The following is a 20,968-nucleotide window of genomic DNA, read 5'->3' as shown; positions in this document are numbered from 1 at the left end:
TCAAACAGTACTAAAAACCTCAGACACCTGATGTGGCCAAATGCTTCATCTTCATAAATGAAAACAAATTTTTATCACTTATACATAGTAAAAAGTTACCTTATTTCTTACTCTAAAATGGGAACCAGTTATTTTTCTTAGATTAGCAAATAAGGAGGTATTATAATGCCCTCATAACTCACCGACAATCATTTATTAGTACCCTAAAATGCAACAGTTGTCTCAAAGTAAGCCTTTTTGTAAAACTCTAATACATGGAGGGGGGAAAATGGCTACTCACTTCCTACATGTTTGCAGAGAAAGCTCTGGCTGACACTACTGATCTAAGCATGAGAACATGACTTAACAGTAAATTAATAAAAATTGAATGACTTATTTTTAAATCATTTTACTCTGTTTATACATTTATACCACAGTCACATTTAAATTGGCAGAACTGCTCCCATGACAGACAAGACAGGGACCTGTCATGCAAGGAAAAGTGCAGGTTTTCACAAAGTTTGAGAAGTACCATGGTAACACAAGAATGGCTGCAGCAATTTCAGACAACAGTGCCAAGGTTTGCAAGAGGGTAGGAATGAAAGCTGCTCCACAGTAATTGGCCTGAGACCACTAATGCTTCCTAAGAGGTATTTCCTAATATGCTTGGTAAGCACAGCACGTGTAACACAGATGTAAATGGAGTAGGATAACGCTTCAGAGTAAATTCTTTAAGTTCCTGGGCAGGTTTTACAGATCTCTTTCATCCATGATAAATGGTTGCTAAATTATGATTCTGCAAAAGTAATCCCATAAACAGACATCCAGGTAAATTTTACAACCAGTGAAATTCTTAGGCCAAAAAATAAATAGCCAGACAAATCAAACCTACACACTATGAATTAAAATGAAGCCAATGTTAGGGTTTCTAAAAGAACCAGAAAAGGAAAGATTATTCAAACAGAAGATCCTCATCCTTCTCTTCAGCTAGAAGATTAGCAGGTTCCAACACCTCTCCAGCTGCTCTCCTTTGTTCCAAATCCTTCTCAGATTTTTCCTTTAGAATCTTTTTCTTCTCCTGTATTTTCTTTAACCTATAAAATACAGGTGGGGGTGCATTTTTTAAACACTGTTTCAATATTAAGTAGATTTGATTTCTTTTAGTTTTGTAACAAGGATAATAAACACCTATACCTAGAAAAAAAACTTCGTACTTTTACTAATTTCATTTTCAGTAATTTATTTATAACCCTTTTTTAAAAATACATAATTTTAAGCTAATAACTGGTTTAACCTGAGATAGAAGCCTTTTTTTTTTTTTTTTGAGACGGAGTCTCACTCTGTCGCCCAGGGTGACAATCTTGGCTCACTGTAACCTCCACCTCTGGGTTCAAGCAATTCCTTGCCTCAGCCTCCCAAGTAGCTGGGATTACAGGTGCATGCCACCACGCCTGGATAATTTTTTTTTATTTTTAGTAGAGACGGGGGGGGTTTCACCATCTTGGCCAGGCTGGTCTTGAACTCCTGACCTTGTGATCCACCCGCCTCGGCCTCCCAAAGTGCTGGGATTACATGCGTGAGCCACCGAGCCTGGCCTAGAAGCCTTTAGTAGGTTAAATTTTGAAATCCATTCTCTAATGGAACAGATTTTGAGCATTCAGGCATTTTTTTAAATTTTGGCTCAACACAACCCTGAGTATCATGGAAGGACAGAAACTAACCTTTGATAATTAAGATTATAAACCATAATTAGATGGTAACTCCAGATCTAAGACCTCCCATGTCTTTCCTAAATACTCCTGCCTTCACCTACCTCCCATTTCTCTGAACTGAGTATATAGACCCCTGTATACCACCAGTTTAGTATTTATCCCTGTTGACTCTAAATGTTCATAATCAATTCATGGACATGCATAATTTCTCCCCAAGTGCTGTGCTAATTCTCTAATGGCATGATGTATATACTATTTGGTAATGCCTCCAGGTGCTTTATACCTTCTCCTTAACATATTCAACATGAAATACATATTTGTTGAATAACAGCTTAATTCTAGTTTCTTCTCTCAGTTTTTATGTAGGAGACACCCAATCTAAATCATCATTTCATTTTAAAGAATAATCAAGAGCCAGGCATAGTGGCTCATGCCTGTAATCCTAGCACTTTGGGAGGCTGAGGCGGGTGGACTGCTTGAGGCCAGGAGTTTTGAGACCAGCCTGGCCAACATGGTGAAACCCCATCTCTACTAAAAGTACAAAAAAATTAAGGCATGGTGGCACATGAGCCGAGATCACCATTGCACTCCAGCCTGGGTGACAGAGCCAGACTCTGTCTCACACATACAAAAAAATAATAATTAAAAAAAGAATAATTGAGTCTTGGCTGGTCCGAAGGTAGTGAGTTATCTCTATTATTCACAATCAGTTACAGATCAAACTCCTTGTTCTACTCTTTCCCCACTTTTCACTACTGCATTTGACTATCTTAAAACGTATATATTTTTAAAAATTAAGTCTAAATAGTTTCTCTGAAAGGCCTAAGTTTTTGGAAATGCCATGTTATAGGTACATGTGAAATTTGACAGATTTGCTTCCACAACTTTTGGTAGTATTTCATGCTTCTTATTTATCAAAATAAAACAGAAGCTGTGCTAATTCTAAAGAACATAAACCAACAAGTCATTCAGCAAATAGAGCCTTTGGAATATGGAAAACAAAAAATGATCAATAACTGTCAATTTCAACAAACCTATAAAACTCTTCTCGCTCTCTCTCATCCAGCTCTGTGATGATATAAGCAAGAGTACGTTCAATCCGGGGAATGATAACTAGAGTTAAAAAAAAATAATAATATGTGTGAGAACTTCAAACGCCTTTTTGCAAATTATCAGTGCTCATTTGAATAACCAGTTATTTTTTCCTAATTGTAAAATTAATGTGCATTTAATGCAGAGAACTTGGAAAATAAAAACACAAAGAAAAAAATAAAATGGAGTATAATCCGAATATCCAAAAGAGTAACTACTGTAAACATGTTGGTGTATACCCTTCTAGTATCTTTTCTATGCACAGATAACCTATGGGACCATAACAAATATAACACTGAATGTGCTGAATTCTATGAATATATAACATTGAAGCACAGATGTTATTTTAAATATAGTAGCAATCAACTGTTAAAAAATTGAGCAGAGAGAATGCTCGATTTTGAGTTTATGTCATTAGGTTTGACTTTACATAGAGTTTACCTATTCTGCTTCTAGAATGTGAACTCTCAGGGTGAGAACTACAAATTATCCTTTTTTTTTTTTGCTTCCACTTTCATGTACAAGGTCTGGCACTAGCAAGCACTCAAAAAAGTTTTTTTAAAAATGAGATAACTTTCTAACATTAATACAGCCCCAAGCAAAGGAATTTCTTTACTTCAAATTTTGCTTTCTTACCTAAAATTGAGTGTTTCTTTAATAAAAACTAAGTTTATTGAGCAAAAAGCACTGTCAACACTAAGCAGTCATATTTTTTAAATAGTAAAAAAAAAAGATGGAAAATAAGTGCATAAAATAGGAAATTTTTTTAGAAATCAAGGAGAATGGCTTATAGTGATTTAAAGTTAAATATTTAATGTACTCAAAAAGTTAACATCACTCAACCATTAGAACTAAAGAAAACACTAAGGATCTTGAGAAATATTCCTACCCTTAAATAACAGCATGAATAACTGGAAATGAAGAAAACATTCCATAATTTTTAAGTCACCACTTTCCTATGTGTGTAACTCCTGCAGATCATACAAGCACTTCTATCAGAACACTTCATAACACTTTTTTGTACTATGGACACACTTCTGTCTTTGCCCTGCAGGCAGGGGCAGCATCTTACTCACCTTTCAGTCTTCAGTACAGTGCCTGAATCCTAGCAGTTTCATGACAAGTGGGGGGTATGGACAAGTGACAAAGCACCTCAGAGTACCTATACTCACCATGTTCAATGGCATTTACACGCCTGTTGGTTATCTTAATAGCTTCATCCAAAGTAACAAAAGAAGTCTAAAGTAAGAACAAATTAATAATGTAAGCACAAAGTCTTCCCAATCATTCCCTGATCACTTGACTCCACTAAGACTGCACTTGTAGAAAACACTTGAGAACCAAGACAACTTCTTTTCAGCATGCTTAAAAAACAAAATTCTTAGGCTGGGTGCTTGGCTCACACCTATGACCCCAACACTTTGGGAGGCTGAGGTGGGAGAATCACTTGAAGCTGGGAGTTCAAGACCAGCCTGGGCAACGCAATGAGACCTTGCCTCTACAAGAAATAAATTTTAAAAATTAGCTGGGTGTAGTAGCATGCACCTGTAGTCCCAGCTACTTGGTAGTCTGCAGTGGGAGGATCGTTTGAGGCTGCAGTGAGCTATGACTGCCACTGTACTCCAGCTTGGGTGACACATTAAGACCCTGTCTCTTCACAACAAAACAAAAACAAAATTCTTGTGAGATTTCCAAAGGGCTAACGCTATTTCCATGCTATTGATAACCTACATGTCACATTTGGTAGGTTTCCAAATTAACCTGCCTGGGCAGGTTGAAAGAACTCATGATTCATGGTTTATATCCTGTCCCTGAGTAAGGAAATCTTGTTTCTCAGACTGTTGACATACTGATTAATATGCAACCTACTGATGCTGAAAATGACACTGATTTATTTCTGAATCATGAAGTTTTACTTCATGATTTACTTGCATGTAGAACATTTTAGCTTGTATTTGCAATCTGTAGCCAATGATTGTGACCTCTGTATTGTACTCTCCAATGAAAAGGACAACTCGCGTATGAGTCGTCCTCCCTTCTCCTAAACTTTCCCATAAAAGCCTTCCAACTTGTAGCAGACTCTAGAACACACACAACTTTGTTGGTGTCTTTCCGGGTCAGTCCTCACATTTGGCTTTCAATAAACCTTTATCAAATCATTTCTGCTTCAACAGGCTTTACTTGAGTTGACACTATTATAATTTGTTTACTACCATCTCACCTAAATAACAACATAAAAATGACAAGAAAGAATCAAGCACTAATAACCTAGATATATACTAACTAGCCACATAGGGGAAAAAATGGCCTTCCATACACAAAATGTTTATTTACATTTACATTTAAATCTAGTATCAACTTGCTGTTCTCACTTAGCAAAGAGTGAAACTGGGCTGGGTGAGGTGGCTCACACTTGTAATTCCAGCACTTTGGGAGGCTGAGATGGCAGGATTTCTTGAGGCCAGGAGTTTGAGACCAGCCTGGGCAATATAGCAAGACCTCATTTCAACTAAAAAATTCAAAAAAATTATCCAGACAAGGTGGCACAAACTTGTAGTCCCAGCTACTTGGGAGGCTGAGGCGGGAGGACTGCTTGAGCCCAGGAGATCCAGGCTACAGTTAGCCAAGATCGTAACACTGCACTCCAGCTTGGGCAACAGAGCAAGACTCTGTCTCAAAGAAAAAAACAAAAACAAAAAAAATAAGAGTGTACCATAGCACATTCATTTTGTTAATAATAACAAGTAGGGGCCGAGTGTGGTGGCTCATACCTATAATCCCAGGACTTTGGGAGGACGAGGCGGGCTGATTACTTGAGCCCAGGAGTTTGAGACCAGCCTGGACGACATGGTGAAACCCCATCTCTCCAAAAATACAAAAATTAGCTGGGTGTGGTGCAGCATGCCTATAGTCCCAGCTACACAGAAGGCTGAGGTGGGCGGATCACTTAAGCCCAGGAGGTTGAGGCTACAGTGAGCTGAGATTATGCCACTGCACTCCAGCCTGGGTGACAAAGTGAGACCTCCATCTCGAAAAATAAATAATTTTTTAAATTAAAAAAAGTAGGGGCCAGGCACAGTGGCTCATGCCTGTAATCCCAGCACTTTGGGAGGCCGAGGCGGGTGGATCGCCTGAGGTCAGGAGTTTGAGACCAGCCTGACCAACACGGTGAAACCCCGTCTCTACTAAAAATACAAAAGTTAGCCAGGCATGGTGGCCCATGCCTGTAATCCCAGCTATTTGGAAGGCTGAGGCAGGAGAATAGCTTGAACCCAGGAGGCAGAGGTTTGCAGTGAGCCGAGGTCACGCCATTGCACTCCAGCCTGATCAACAAGATTAAAATTCCATCTCAAAAAAAAAATAAATAAATCTTTAAAAGTAGGGACAATGGTACAAAAGCCATCACTTCAGAAATCAAAATATTATGTTTGTTTTACATAGGATCATGGGAACAGTTGAAAGTACAAAGCACAGTTATGCTGACTCAAGACCTGACTCTCCTCCACTTGACTGCTAGAAATCAAACTGCAAGAGTTCTCCAGGTCCTTTGCTACTTACCTGCAGCGAAGCTAGTTCCACCAGTAATTCCACTGCTTTGGCATAATTCCTCTTTAATTTAGCCAACTGTTCCCCACCTCTGGCTAAACCAGTCAGTTCATAACCTGAAAGAACCAGTCAGACAACATTTGTAATTAGAGAGTAAATAATCTTCCCTATAAAATTTCCCAAAAGGAGATAATTCAGAATAATAACAAATATGGAAAGACAAATTCACTAATCTTCATTGAATGTAAACATGAAGTACCTATCTCACTCCCCAAACACTATAGGAGCATGCAACTAAATACAGTTTTCCACAAGAATACTATTCTAAATATAACTAGAAGAGAAGCTTTTAACTAACCTTCACTTCACTAGCTTGATGCCCGTTATTCCCTTTGAAAATCATATTGCCTGATGCCCAGAGTACAATGACACTCTGTGAACAGGTGACTCTCTAGAATGCTCTACTTCTTCGTGTGAAACATACTTAATATTCTATATGATTTAATTAAATATTACATGAAACAAGGAAATATGAGTGCCAAAAGAAAGAATATTGTTTATTTATGTATTTATTGAGATAGGGTCTCACTCTGCCACCCAGGCTGGAGTGCAGTGGCGCAATCTCAGCTCACTGTAAGCTCCACTTCTCAGGCTCAAGCAATCCTTCCACCTCAGCCTCCCGAGTAGCTGGGACCACAGGCACTTGCCACCAGGTCCAGCTAATTTTTGTAACTTTTTGGATAGAGACGGGGTTTCACCATGTTGCCCAGGCTGGTCTCAAACTCCTGGGCTAAGGCAATCCGCCTGCCTCAGCCTCCCGAAGTGCTGAGATTACAGGTTTGAGCCACTGAGGCTGGCCAAGAATATTGTTTCTATCAAAAAAGTTAATACTTTACTTTGGAAAGAAAATATGCTGTCAAATTAGGAATGGAATGAATAAGACAGTTATTTAAAAAGTGGGAGTGGGCTATAAAAATCTAGAAAGAATCCGCATTCAGGTTGCATCATACTGTCTAAGATCTTATTTGACTTTAAAGAGACCCAAACTGGGAATTATAAGCAGTGCATTGTGGGTGTAGGATACGCAGAAAGACAACACAGAAGTCTAATCAGTGAATTCATACTCAAAAGGCCTTATATTTTTAAATAGCAAATGATTCTACATTGATATATTTCTGATAAAATACTGAAGTATTTTAAGATATGTACAGTGTTTTATGACTTCCTAGCATAAGACCTTTTTTTTTTTTTTTTGAGACAAGGTTTTGCTCTGTTGCCCAGGCTGGAGTGCAGTGGCATGATCAGAACTCACTGCAACTACCTCCCCAGTTCAAGCAGTCCGCCCTCCTCAGCCCCCAAAGTAGCTGAAACTACAGGCACGTGCTACCACACCCGGCTGATTTTTTGTATTTTTTGTAGAGACGGGTATTTGCCTGCCTTAGCCTCCCAAAGTGCCAGGATTACAGGCATGAGCCATTGTGCCTGGCCTTAAGACCTTTTGATTAACTGATCAAGTATTGTCCTCACTATATCAGAGGATTTCTAACTCAGGAACCTCTCAACATCTAGCACCATTTTCCAGAACTTAGTTCATTTAAAGAGGAAACAGGAAATCCCAGAGACACAAAGTAATATAAAAAGTTTCACACTTACTGTCAGTTCCTTCATGGTAATGTTCAAATACTGGCAAAGTAACACCTGTTAAACATAGAAGCATATATGGATTCACAAACCTTTAAGTTCTTTTTGTTGTTGTTGTTTTTGCCAAGGCTGGAGTGCAATGGTGTGATCTCGCCTCACCGCAACCTCTGCCTCCCAGGTTCAAGCAATTCTCCTGCCTCAGCCCCCTGAGTAGGTGGGATTACAGGCATGTACCACCACACCCGGCTAATTTTGTATTTTTAGTAGAGACGAGGTTTCTCCATGTTGTTAAGATGGGTCTCGAACTCCCGACCTCAGGTGATCAACCTCCCAAAATGCTGGGATTACAGGCATGAGCCACTGCGCCTGGCCTAAGTTCTGTTTCTTTTTTTTTTTTTTGAGACGGAGTCTCGCTGTGTCGCCCAGGCTGGAGTGCAGTGGCGCGATCTTGGCTCACTGCAAGCTCCGCCTCCCGGGTTCCCGCCATTCTCCCGCCTCAGCCTCGGAGTAGCTGGGACTACAGGCGCCCGCCACCGCGCCCGGCTAGTTTTTTTTGTATTTTTAGTAGAGACGGGGTTTCACCGTGTTAGCCAGGAGGGTCTCGATCTCCTGACCTGGTGATCCACCCGCCTCGGCCTCCCAAAGTGCTGGGATTACAGGCTTGAGCCACCGCGCCCGGCCTAAGTTCTGTTTCTTAATCACTGTTTTCTGTGTTTCTTTTTAGCGAACTCAAAAATCAAGAGCTTAAGTCTGGAATTGTAATTCGTTTCAATTAATGAAGTTAGGAACTTGCCTTTTTTTTTTTTTTTTTTTTTTTTTTTTTTTGAGACAGAGTCTCACTCTGTCGCCCAGGCTGCAGTGCAGTGGTGTGGTCTTCAGCTCACTGCAACCACCGCCTCCTGGGGTCAAGTGATTCTCCCACCTCAGCCTCCTGAGTAGCTGGGACAACAGGCACATACCATGCCCAGCTAATTTTTTTTTTTTTTTAAGACGAGTTTCGCTCTTGTTGCCTGGGCTGGAGTGCAATGGCGCAATCTCAGCTCACCACAACCTCTGCCTCCTAGGTCCAAGTGATTCGCCTGCCTCAGCCTCTCGAGTAGCTGGGATTACAGGCATGTGCTACCACATTCGGCTAATTTTGTATTTTTAGTAGAGACAGAATTTCTCCATATTAGTCAGGCTGGTCTTGAACTCCTGACCTCAGGTTATCCGCCCACCTCGGCTTCCCAAAGTGCTGGGATTACAGGTGTGAGCCACCACACCCAGCCTAATTTTTGTATTTTTTGGTATAGATGGGGTTTCACCATGTTAGCCAGGCTGGTCTTGAACTCCTGACCTCAAGTAATCCACCTGTCTCAGCTTCCCAAAGTGCTGGGATTACAAGTGTGAGCCACTATGCCCAACCTAATTTTTGTATTTTTTGGTAAAGATGGGGTTTCACCTTGGCCAGGCTGGTCTCAAACTCCTGACCTCAGGTGATCCACCCATCTCAGCCTCCCAAAGTGCTGGGATTACAGGTGTGAGCCACCACATCTAGCAGAACCTGCCTTCTTTATTTTTTATTTTTTATTTTTAGATAAAGTCTCACTCTGTCGCCCAGGATGGAGTGCAGTGGTGCAATCTCAGCTCACTGCAACCTCTGCTTCCTGGGTTCAAGCGATTCTCCTGCCTCAGCCTCCCAAGTAGCTGGGACTACAGGTGCATGCCACCACGTCTGGCTAATTTTTGTATTATTAGTAGAGACGGGGTTTCACCATGTTAGCCAAGCTGGTCTCAAATTCCTTGACCTTATGATCCGCCCACCTCGGCCTCCCAAAGTGCTGGGATTACAGACATGAGCCACCGTGCCTGGCTGGACCCTGCCTTCTTAAGTGTTTACTTCTATACAAAGGTCAAATTATCTTCACTAATTAGAAACCTGGTTGTTGATGATTTTAACATGTAAAGCCAATCAACTTGTTCTAAGTAGAAGGAAGAAACTAGGACATTAAGATCTTGCTGTATAAATAGGTTAATTTTAAAATGTCACCTCTTTTCTCCCCAAAGGATTTCTAAAAGGTTGAAACGTTACCTGCTACATTATCTTTCTTCGCTCGAATCTTCACTTGGGCTTTATTTACATTTTGGATAACTGTAGTGCTGCAGAAAAAGAGAAAGCCTTTATTTAGCAGACTCTTTAGAAATAAACCTATAGGGACCCACTGGATAGTTTTACATTAAATGAGACCAAGAGTGAGATGTCACAATTAAGTATGTTTTGATAACTGTCGTTTTTCCAAAAAAGGAGAAAAGTCATTACTGCCAGAGGAGGGCCTCTGAAAGCAGAGAATGAACAATATTCAAAACATTAGCAGTAAGACCACAACAAAGAATGATTTTAAAGTTCGTGGATTGCTTATGTTTTCAGTCAGAGGTGTGCCACATGGATATAACTGTAAGAGTTCTTCTACTAGTGTAAGATGGAGAAAGCTTCTTCCTAGGTTTCCCGTTGAATTGATTAAGCTGGCGTTCAGTTCCTTTACCCTGGAAACATCTTGCATCTGGCTTTGTGTGACTTCTCAAATGTTACCAGAAAGTGCCTTCCTGGCAGGGTGCGATAGCTCACACCTGTAATCCCAGCACTTTGGGAGACCGAGGCAGGAGGATTATTTGAGATCAGGAGTTCAAAACCAGCCTGGGCAATGTAGCGAAACCCAAAAATCCAAAACTTAGCCAGTCTCATAACCCAGTCTCAAAACAAAACAAAAATAAATATTATAGAAAGTGTCTTTCCCATAACCACCCTAAAACACTCACATACCACTTATACACTATTGATCTCCACCCTCTGCTAGAAAATTTAATGCAAGCTGTGATCTTGCCAGCACTGGCAAAAATTAAAGCCTACCACTTCAAAGGGCCTTATTAAGGCCCAAGAGCAGTGAAAGCTCCTAGATAATAGGCATCATGTCATCAGGAAAAGACTAAAATCAGAAACCTTGAAAACAACTTCTGCCTCTGCCCCTAATTAGCCAAGTGACCTCAGGAAGGCATTTGATTAAAACTGAGAATAACAGTGCTTGCCTTACCTATCTCACAGTGTGATTTGGAAAATTACATAACATATGTAAATTGGCATAACACATTTGCAAGCCATTTTGTATGCTTTGTAAAGGATTTACTGATGTCACCAAAGCCATGAAGTTCATGCCTTTTAAATAATCCACTTCTCAAAAATTTATCCTAATAATTCAGTAGCAACAAAAATACATATGTGTAAAGATGTTCACTGCACTTTCCCTAATATTCCAAAACCCTGAGAATTAACCCACATATCCAGCATTAGGAGAAAAAAAATACATCTTGAGAAAGATCATACAGCCATGTTGAAAATAAGGAAAAATGTTTATGATACAATGTTAAATGAAAATGGACTCTAAAATATTAAATATCCTGCGCCTGCAACTATGTAAGAATGCATGTGGAGAATGACAGTGCAGTTAAGGTGATGGGGTTAAAAGAATTTCTTCCTTATTATTACTATATCATTTGTCCTTGATGGTTATTTCTAAATTTAAAAATATTTTTTAAATGAAATGATGAGCCTGAAATCACTTTGTTTTGTTTCAAAACACCCCATTTAGTCTCCTTACCTGAAGTCACCTGCTGTGAACTTGGCTTCGGCTAGTGAAAAGGCAGCTTCTCTCATCACTTCGCCCATCAACATTTTAGTCTGGAAAAGCATAAACCACGAGCAGATTCAATCAAGCCTTTTACAAGGAAAAATCCCATCATAATTATGTTCCTTTAATAACCATCATTATTTTATGCTGGCTGTGCATGTAAATATTGGTTTGATAATGATAAAACAAATAGAAATTTCCAATTTTTAACAGTTTCGGTTACGATCACTAACAATATTACAAATATGAGTTTTATAATTAAAACAGAATAAATGCACTGAAAAACAGAAAACTGAATCTTTACTGAAGGACCTACTTTACTCCTGAATGGGTACATGCTGATCTACTCAAACTAATCTCTTAAATTCACTGCAGTTGTAGTCAAAATCCTAATGGTGTATTAATTTTAAAGTAATCTGGAATATTTAATGTTTGAGAATATTCAATAATGTTTCAGAAATAGAAGAAAAACTGAGTCAGCTGGGTAGGGAGTTGGCTTCCCAGGTATTAAAAAGGTACAGCTACAATAAGGAAATATTAATACATCTGGTATTGGACAGTTAAGTCAATGAAATAGACTAGAGGGTTCAGAAACAACCCCAGGTCTATATGGAAATTTAGTAAAGAGACCATGCAACTGTCTACACACTTACAAAATGATAAAGCTACCTACCTCACATCATACTGCCCCCAAAATTCAGACATAATTAAGATAAAGGTTTAAAGAAAAAAACTGTAAAGTAACCAAAGAAAATGTGGCATAACATTTTTCCTAATCATTTTAGGTCTTTTCTAAGCCTTATGTGTAACCCAGAAGCTATATAAAGAAAAAGACTAACAGATTTGACCAAAGGAAAAAAAATTTAACTTTTTTAAATTTTTTTTTTATTTTTTGAGACAAGGTCTCTCTTTGTTGCCTGGGCTAGAGTACAGTGGTGTAACCATAGCTCACTGTAGCTTCAAACTCCTAGGCTCAGGCAATCCTCCTGCCTCAGGCTCCCAAGTAGCTGGGACTACAGGTGCATGCCACCATACTCCGCTAATTTTCTTCTTCTTTTTTTTTTTTTTTTTGTAGAGACAAGGTCTCGCTATGTTGCCTAGGCTGGTCTCAAATTCCTGGGCTCAAACCATCCTCCCACCTCTGCCTCCCAAAGTGTTGGGATTACAGGCATGAGTCACCACACCTAGTATTAACTTTTTTTTTTTTTTAAGTTAAAAGATAAGGCATGGAGAAAATATTTTTAACATTTTACACATTAGGCAGAATACACATAGAACCTCTACCAAAAAAAAAAGACATTTACCAAGAAAATCAAATTGCCAGTACGCATGAAAAGCTCCTCAACTTCACAAATAATCAAAAGTAGTACAGGGCCAGGCACAGTGGCTAATGCCTATAATCCCAATGCTTTGGAAGACTGAGGTGGAAGAATCACTTGAGCCCAGGTGTTTGAGATCACCCTGAACAATAAAGCAAGACCCCATCTCCACAAAAACTAAAAAAATAAAAATAAAAACAGCACTCATAGAAAATACTTTTGTTAAGTACATACAGGTTTAAAAATAAAACACAAAAACTGTAAACTCAGCACTTCGGAAGACCAAGATGGAAAGACTGTTGGAGCCCAGGAGTCAAAAAGACCAGCCTTGGCAACATAGTGAGACCTCGTCTCTACCAAAAATAAAAAATAAAAAAAATGAGCTGAGAATGGTAGCATGCACCTGTAGTTCCAGCTACTTGAAAGGCTGAGGTGAGAAGATCACTGGAGCCCAGTTTGAGGCCGTAGAGTAAGACCCTGTCTCAAAAAAAAAAAAAAAGAAAAGAAAGAAAATGTCATGCCATGCAGTAGTACATGCTACAACAAAATTAAAATAAGGAATTGTGAAAGAAGCAAACATGGTGTTCACTTTAGATTGGGTGAACAGGAATAGCCTCTCTTAAGAGACTGGAAGAGCCAAAGGATCCAGTTATAAGTTCTGGGGAAACAGTATTTCAGGCAGAAAAAAGAGCTAATGAAAAGTACCTGGAGGACCTTAGGAAGAACGCTCTGAATGAGGTAAGAGAGGCAGGCAGGGGGCCAATCAGATCAAGTGGAGCTTTACATGCAACACTGAAGAGTTTGGATTTTATTAAATGAACTATTTGATATTTGACACTTGTTAAACTTATAATGATATTTTTACTTTTGAAAGAAAAAATTTAATTAAAATAACACACACAAAAAAAATTGCTAAGTGCCATGCTGGATTTTCCCAAAATGAATACTATTCTAAGTTCATTCTACCTCTATTATCTTCTTTAGGATCTGTCGAAATCGAAGAGTTAAGGCATCAGATTTTTTCTTCAGGAGGTTTCGACCTGTCTGTGCTCCCTTTAAACGAGCCTTCATGATGGTCTGTGCCCTATATAAACATAAACAAAGTTAAAGACATCTATTTTCATTGTTTAAAAGACAAAAAACCTCCCCACCAGTTTTAAAACTATCCTTCATCCTTTGATGTGATGAGAGTGAGAATATATAGAGAATTTGTAGCTGACAGGTTTAACTGATGCTATGGCTTGAATATGTCCCCAATCTTCATGTGTTGGAAACAATCTCCAATGCAACAATGTTGAGAGGTGGGACTGTTAAGAGATGACTGTGTCACATGGGATCTGACCTTCATGAGTGGATTAATATCATTATGGTAAGATTGGGTTCCATATTGCAGGAGTGGGTTGGTTATAAATGTGAGTTCAGCTGGGCACACCTGTAATCCCAGCTACAGGTGTAAGTGGGAGGATCCCTTGAGCCCAGGAGTCCAAGTCCAGCATGGGTAAAGATAGTAGCAAGACTCCTTTTTTTTTTTTGAGACTGAGTCTCACTGTGAGGCCCAGGCTGGAGCGCAATGGCACGATCTTGACTCACTGCAACCTCCACCTCCCAGGTTCAAGCGATTCTCCTGCCCCAGCCTCCCAAGTAGCTGGAACTACAGGCGTGTGCCACCAAGTCCAGCTAATTTTTTTGTATTTTTAGTAGAGACAAGGTTTCACCATATTGACCAGGCTGATCTCGAATTCCTGCCTTTAAGTGATCTTCTCACCTCAGCCTCCCAAAGTACTGGAATTACAGGCATGAGCCACCACGCCTGGTCTGACTCCTTATTTTTTGAGACGGGGTCTTGCTCTGTCACCCAGGCTGGATTGCAGTGGTGTGATCATAGCTCACTGCAGCCTCTAACTCCTGGTCTCATGCAATCCTCCAGGCCTCAGCTTCCCAAAGTGCTGGGATTATGGGCATGAACCACTGCACCTGACCCTCTCCCTTTGGAAGAAAAAAAAAAGGCATGTGTGACCCTTTCTTGATCTCTCTCTCACCCTCTTGCCTTTTGCCATGGGATGACACAGCAAGAAGGCCCTCACCCTTCTCAGCCTCCAGAACCATGAACCAAATAAATTTTTTTTCTTTATAAATTACCCAGTCTCAAGTATTGTTATAGCAGCAGAAAATGGACTAAGACAACTGGTTTTTCAATAATGTAGATTTCTACCATCAGTGTTCCATAAATGAAAAGTTTATTTACAACAGAAACAATTTTAGAATCAATATCTGGAATATTTATTAATCATAATAAACATTATCAGGAGCCTTATTTTATGATGCCAACATAGTTTAAATACTTATCTGATTTGTAAGTTAAAATAATATCTACATTTTAGTTTCCATTGGAGGTATATTAAGGATTTAAAAATCTATCCACTAATATATATCAAAATTTTAAATGCAATTATTTTCAAGACCAACAATTCCACTTTGAGGAATTTATCCTACAAATTTATCCCCACATGTGTACAAAAACATGTGCAAGGTTTAAAAGATGGGTACTCCAGCCTTATGGTAATAGCAAAAGGGAGAAACAAGCTAAATGCTAAATACATCACAGTTCACCTGCGATGGAATGATATACAGTCATTAAAAAAGACGAAGGTATATAGGCATGTGCTATCTATATAACAGTCTTATGCAAAATAAGGAAAAAATGTGCTTATATAGATGCAGAGAATAGTTCTAGAAAGGATTCAGAAAAACTGGCAAGAGTTACCTTTGATAAATGGGACTGGATGAAAAATATGGATTTACGTTTTACTACTATGCTCTTTTGTACCTTTTGCATTTTATTTTATTTTTATTTTATTATTTTTTTTTTTTTCAGGCGGAGTTTCACTCTTGTTGCCCAGGCTGGAGGGTGCAATGGCGGGATCTTAGCTCACAGAAACCTCCACCTCCTGGGTTCAAGCGATTCTCCTGCCTCACCATCCCGAGTAGCTGGGATTACAGGCATGTGCCACCATGCCCGGCTAATTTTGTGTTTTTAGTAGAGACGGGGTTTGTCCAAGTTGGTCAGGCTGGTCTTGAACTCCTGACCTCAGGTGATCCGCCCACCTTGGCCTCCCAAAATGCTGGGATTACAGGTATGAGCCACTGCACCTGGCCTGCATTTTATATACCACAATAATTTACCACATTTTCTATTAAAAATGTGGTATTAACATGTTTTGATATCATCAAGATCCTAACACCAATCATTTTATTAATTTGTAAAAGACTCTAGGTAATAAATGAAATGACATATATAAGATTCCTGAGACGTGACAAGCTAAATTTACACTGAAGTCTCCTCACTTCCTTGTTTCAATTTTTCCCCATCAGAAACCCCATTACCAAAGTGAAGCAGAAACTGACATTTCTGTTCTTGCTGCCATATGCCAGATAAAATTTAATAATGAAAAAAAGCAGAGCCCAGTTTGAGGCTGTAGAGTAAGACCCTGTCTCAAAAAAAAAAAAAAAAAAGAAAGAAAGAAAGAAAGAAAAGAAATAAAATGTCAAAATGTCATGCCATGCAGTTGTACATGCTACAATAAAATTAAAATAAGGAATTGTGAGAGAAGCAAACATGGTGTTCACTTTAGATTGGGTGATCAGGAACAGCCTCTCTTAAGAGACTAGAATAGCCGAAGGAGCCAGTTATAAGTTCTGGGGAAAGAATATTTCAGGTGGAAAAAGAGCTAATGAAAAGTACCTGGAGGATCTTAGGAAGAATGCTCTAAATAAGGTAAGTGGTACAGTGGCTTATGCTTGTAATCAGCACTTTGGGAGGCTGAGGTGGGTAGATTGCTTGAGTCCAGGAGTTCAAGGCCAGCCTGGGCAACATGGTGAAACCTGTCTCTACAAAAAAAATACCAAAATTACCTGGGCATGGTAGGGCACACCTGCAGTCCCAGATACAAAGAAGACTGAGGTGAGAGGACTGATTGAGCCCAGGAGGTCGAGGCTGCAGTGAGCTGTGATCATGCCACTGCACTGTAGCCTGGACAACAGAGCAAGACTCGGTCTCAAAAAAACAAGTGTTTGGGTAATAAAATTCAACAACAGATTGTATAACCTAGACACAGTATAACCTAACCTAGACACAGTGATTTAAGGGGATACAATTTCATATGACTGGTGTTTTAAAATCACATGTACTAATAAACCAGGTGCAGTGGCTCACACCTATAATATCAACACTTTGGGAGGCCGAGGCAGGTGGATAACTTGAGGTCAGGAGTTCGAGACCAGCCTGGCCAACATAGTGAAACCCCATCTCTACCAAACAAATACAAAAATTAGCCGGGTGTGGTGCCACATCCCTGTGGTCCCGGCTACTTGGGAGTCTGAGGCACAAAAATCACTTGAACCCAGCAGGCAGAGGTTGCAGCGAGCCAAGATCAGGTCACTGCACTCCACCCTAGGTGACAGAGTGAAATCCTGTCTCAAAACAACAACAACAAACACACACACACACACATACCATTTGGCCAAATTCTTAGATTATACCGGAATCTTTTACCATAGGGCTAAGATCACTAAGACAATTCTATAGCTGAAAGGGACTTTAGACATTAAAGATTAGAAAAATGAGGCTTAGAAAAAGTAAAACAACTTTCTCAAAGTTACTCAGTGAAGAAAAAGCAGGGCAGGAACCTGAACCAGATTTTTGATTCCACTGACTTTCCCAATGCTCAAACTAAGGCTCCAACCTAGGTTCACTGTACCCCAACCGTGTGCCTCCCCTTAAAGACAACAATTATCACTGGCTGACTCTGCACTGACTGGCCTCACAAGAGATCTTACCAAGTGAAGCTGGTTTAGGTTCCAGCCTGAGCAGGAGCTATGCAGCCCAATGTGTGCATTTAACATACTATATTGGTGACAGTAAATACTAGAACTCGGGCTCAAAGAGCTGGATCAAATATAGCAGTCAGTTTATAGTAAAAGGTAAACTGGTTGATAAAATTGAATTTACCATGTTAATTTTAATTTCCTCCTAAGAAATGGTATCTCTGTGAAATGGGCAATTTTAATCCTGAAACTCTAAGGGCAGCTTGCACACTGACAGCTAATATGTAGCAGAACCTGGATTTAATGGACTTCTGTTGACTCCAAATTTTTCATGCGTCTTCTACTTCCACTCTAAAATTGTTTTGCTTTCTGTGGTACCAAAGTGGGTGAAAGTAACATCACAGAATAATACTGTTGTTGAATGGAACTGTCTGTGAAACAAGCTGCCAATGTTTTCTAGCCTATGGCTTCTAAAACTTGCTCCTTTGTTTCAGAGCTGCTCAGTCCTACTCAAAAAGTTTGACCTTTAGCTAGGATGATGACTTTTCTTCCAGCTGAATCAAAGACATCTGACTACATGACAAAAAGCCTGCTGCCAGCCATGGGGAAAATATTTAGAGAAGAGATTATTTCCTGCACCTGATTTTCCTCTAAATCAGCAAGCTGAGGGCTTTCAAATAGTAGTTTTCACCTTCATGAGCCTATTATTTTTCTTACCTAAGCCCAAAGACGTCTATTTTTGCCTCTTAGTCTCAAAGTAAAAGTTTCCAAAAGAAATAACTTTTTTAAAAACAAAAAAGTTATTCTGACTGCTGTCAAAGATAAACAGCCAGACATTCGTTAAAACAGTGAAAACAGATTTTATTCAGTAAACCACTGATAGTAGGGGAAAGAGCTGAGCTCAATTCTCGTTTGTGCAGAGTGACTGGCCATTTTAAAAAGAAAGTAAGGGAGTGGCAGGAAGCCAGCCACAAGTAGAGTCAGAGAAGAGAAACTTAAAGGGTTGGTCAGTGTAAACGCAATGCTACCTGGCAATTAGTAAGTTACTGTTCTATCCTCCCACACAGACTGGGAGACAAAGGCCCTATCCCTTCTGATGATTACATCAAAGAAATGGCTCTCTAAGACACCTGAAGGGACACCAGAGTTGGAAGAGATAACATATTCACAATTGTAAGCCTGTTTTTCGTAAATGCTCTAAAAAAGGAAGGACAGGGGTCTGTCAATTAGGTGTTGACTAGAACAAACAGTAAATTCTCCTCCTAGCTTTGAGCTTTTTCAGGCAGGCATTTTAATGAGGGGGGCTGGGGTCACCCTATGGGCAGGTCTTAGGCTGCTAGAAGATAAACTAATGTCGGTGTCTCTCAGTGCATAAATTTTGACTGAGTCATCACGTGCTAGGAGTTCTGTAGTTGCCACTACCCCAGGATAGTCCTCATCTTTATTTCCCCACAACTAGCTTGCTGCCTACTTAGTGCAAACAGCTATTAGAAAGTCAATAGGTGAAGGTAAAAAATTTAAAAACTTCATTTCATTAAGAGCTATGTAGTCACCCTGGCAGAGACAAATCTGGGCTTCAGGTTTGAATGCAACTTTTATTTTAAGCATCCTCAGATTCTCTCAGAGAAAGGACAGAATGAGGAAAAACAACACAACACCCCCACAGAGATAGGACCACAATAAAAGGATCTAAATGTCAGGGTTAAAACTGATTTTCTGCTTCCTCACTGTAAAGAAAAAGGGAAAGCCAGGCGCGGTGGCTCCCACCTATAATCCCAGCCGCCAGGGAGGCTGAGGCGGGAGGATCGCTTGAGCCCAGGAGTTTGAGGCTGCAGTGAGCTATGATCACACCACTGCACTCCAGCCTGGGAGACAGAGCGAGACCCTGTCTCTTATTAAAACAAACAGCAAACTAAATAAATAAAAATAAACAGGATGAGGAGGAGAAAGGGAGAGAGTTGTTGGGCACATTTGAGAAAACGTCAAAATTTTCTTTACAAACTAGCCAAAAACCTACAGCGATATGCCACTTTCCTGACAAAGAATTCAGGACCCAAAAGAAAGGTAGCCCACAACTGAGCGTATTCCCAAGCATGAGTTCTTTCAAGAAATATTTTTTTGTGGACCTTCTATGGATTGTGAAGACACTCTTTCATCCTGGAGAGAGTCCACAGTCTAGTGGGAGAGAAAGACACATAAACCAATATCTACTTTACAATGTGATGACTGGTATTAACACAGGTCTTAACAAGGTGCAGCGGTGAGAGAGCAAAAGCTGCGCCTCAGAAACACAGGGATATCCTCTCACAGCAGGTGACATTTAGTGGGATCTTGGAAAATGAGTAAGGGGATCCAAGATCGAATCCGAGGACTATGCTAAGGCGATTCGATTCCATCCCCACTTTGGCTTAGGGACCTCTTCTATATCCTCAGTAAACGTCCCTTCTCAGGGCATTTATTAAAACCTCCTTGGCCTTTCCAGACGAATGTCTGGCTACATAAACTGTGAGCTCTGTGAGGGCAGAGGTGGCGACGGTTCAATGATATAAATCCACTGCCCGGCTCAGTAAGGGTATGTGGAATGGATGAATCCATTAATGAATAAAGACAGCGGACCTCCACAAAAGCCCGCCGGCCGGGCGCCTTTTCCTACTGGCTGGGATCGCTCCATCCAGCCTGATTCACTCAGGAAGAATGTGCGAAGAGGCCGTCAGGAAGCCTCGCCCTAGACTCAAGAGAAGAGCCTGGGAAAAGCTCAAGAAACAAGGACCCTCACTGTGGCCCAGGGTCTGAAGGGATCGCGCTCCGGGTTCCTAACCCTGTGAAAGCGGCTCATCCCATTCCTTTACTTACATTCGCGAGGGAAAGATTTCAATTCGGTCTTTGCCCGACATTCTGACGATAACTGTTCGGCTCGGGTCCCCGGCCGGGCAACCGAGGCTACAACAGCTCCAGAACTGGCCTCCACAGTGACTTCCTCTACGGGAGTCAGCTGGTTGTGTCACTTGACCCCTCTCGTTGCTAAGAGGCAGCAGGGACACCCATTTTTACTTCCGCTTCCGGTTGTCACAGACGAGGAAGGGGGAGGACAGAACAGAGGCGTTGCCCGGATGTCTAGGCGCGCGCACCGCGGAACCATCCCTCAGTTCCGGTTCGCCTCCCAACCCCTCCCCATCCAGCTTCCCTGAGGCTG

At 40.4% G+C, this 20,968-nt stretch overlaps 1 protein-coding gene across 1 annotated transcript; it reads right to left on the bottom strand.

Annotated features, from left to right (window-relative positions):
- Window positions 1–174: 174 nt before the first annotated feature.
- ATP6V1D (ATPase H+ transporting V1 subunit D) lies at window positions 175–20,912 on the bottom strand. Its single transcript, XM_033187678.1, has 9 exons — window positions 20,629–20,912; window positions 13,918–14,035; window positions 11,603–11,682; window positions 10,042–10,109; window positions 7,983–8,027; window positions 6,342–6,445; window positions 3,956–4,022; window positions 2,726–2,804; window positions 175–1,073 (listed from the first exon to the last, which is right to left on the bottom strand). Exons 1-9 carry the CDS (start codon window positions 20,667–20,669, stop codon window positions 932–934), a joined length of 744 nt encoding a protein of 247 aa, XP_033043569.1. The 5' UTR covers window positions 20,670–20,912; the 3' UTR covers window positions 175–931.
- Between the last annotated feature and the right edge of the window lie 56 nt (window positions 20,913–20,968).

The sequence above is a fragment of the Trachypithecus francoisi genome, unplaced genomic scaffold, assembly GCF_009764315.1.
Source record: "Trachypithecus francoisi isolate TF-2019V2 unplaced genomic scaffold, Tfra_2.0 Lachesis_group3, whole genome shotgun sequence".
In the NCBI taxonomy this organism is placed as follows: domain Eukaryota; kingdom Metazoa; phylum Chordata; class Mammalia; order Primates; family Cercopithecidae; genus Trachypithecus; species Trachypithecus francoisi.
This window is presented reverse-complemented; position numbering and strand designations above follow the sequence as displayed.

Coding starts and splice junctions, on each gene's coding strand:
- ATP6V1D (XM_033187678.1), bottom strand. CDS start 20,669: ATGTCGGGCAAAGACCGAATTGAAATCTTTCCCTCGCGAAT. Junction 4,023..6,341: donor TGGAACTAGCTTCGCTGCAG/GTAAGTAGCAAA, acceptor TTCTTACTTTAG/ACTTCTTTTGTTACTTTGGA. Junction 2,805..3,955: donor TGTAAATGCCATTGAACATG/GTGAGTATAGGT, acceptor TTTTAACTCTAG/TTATCATTCCCCGGATTGAA.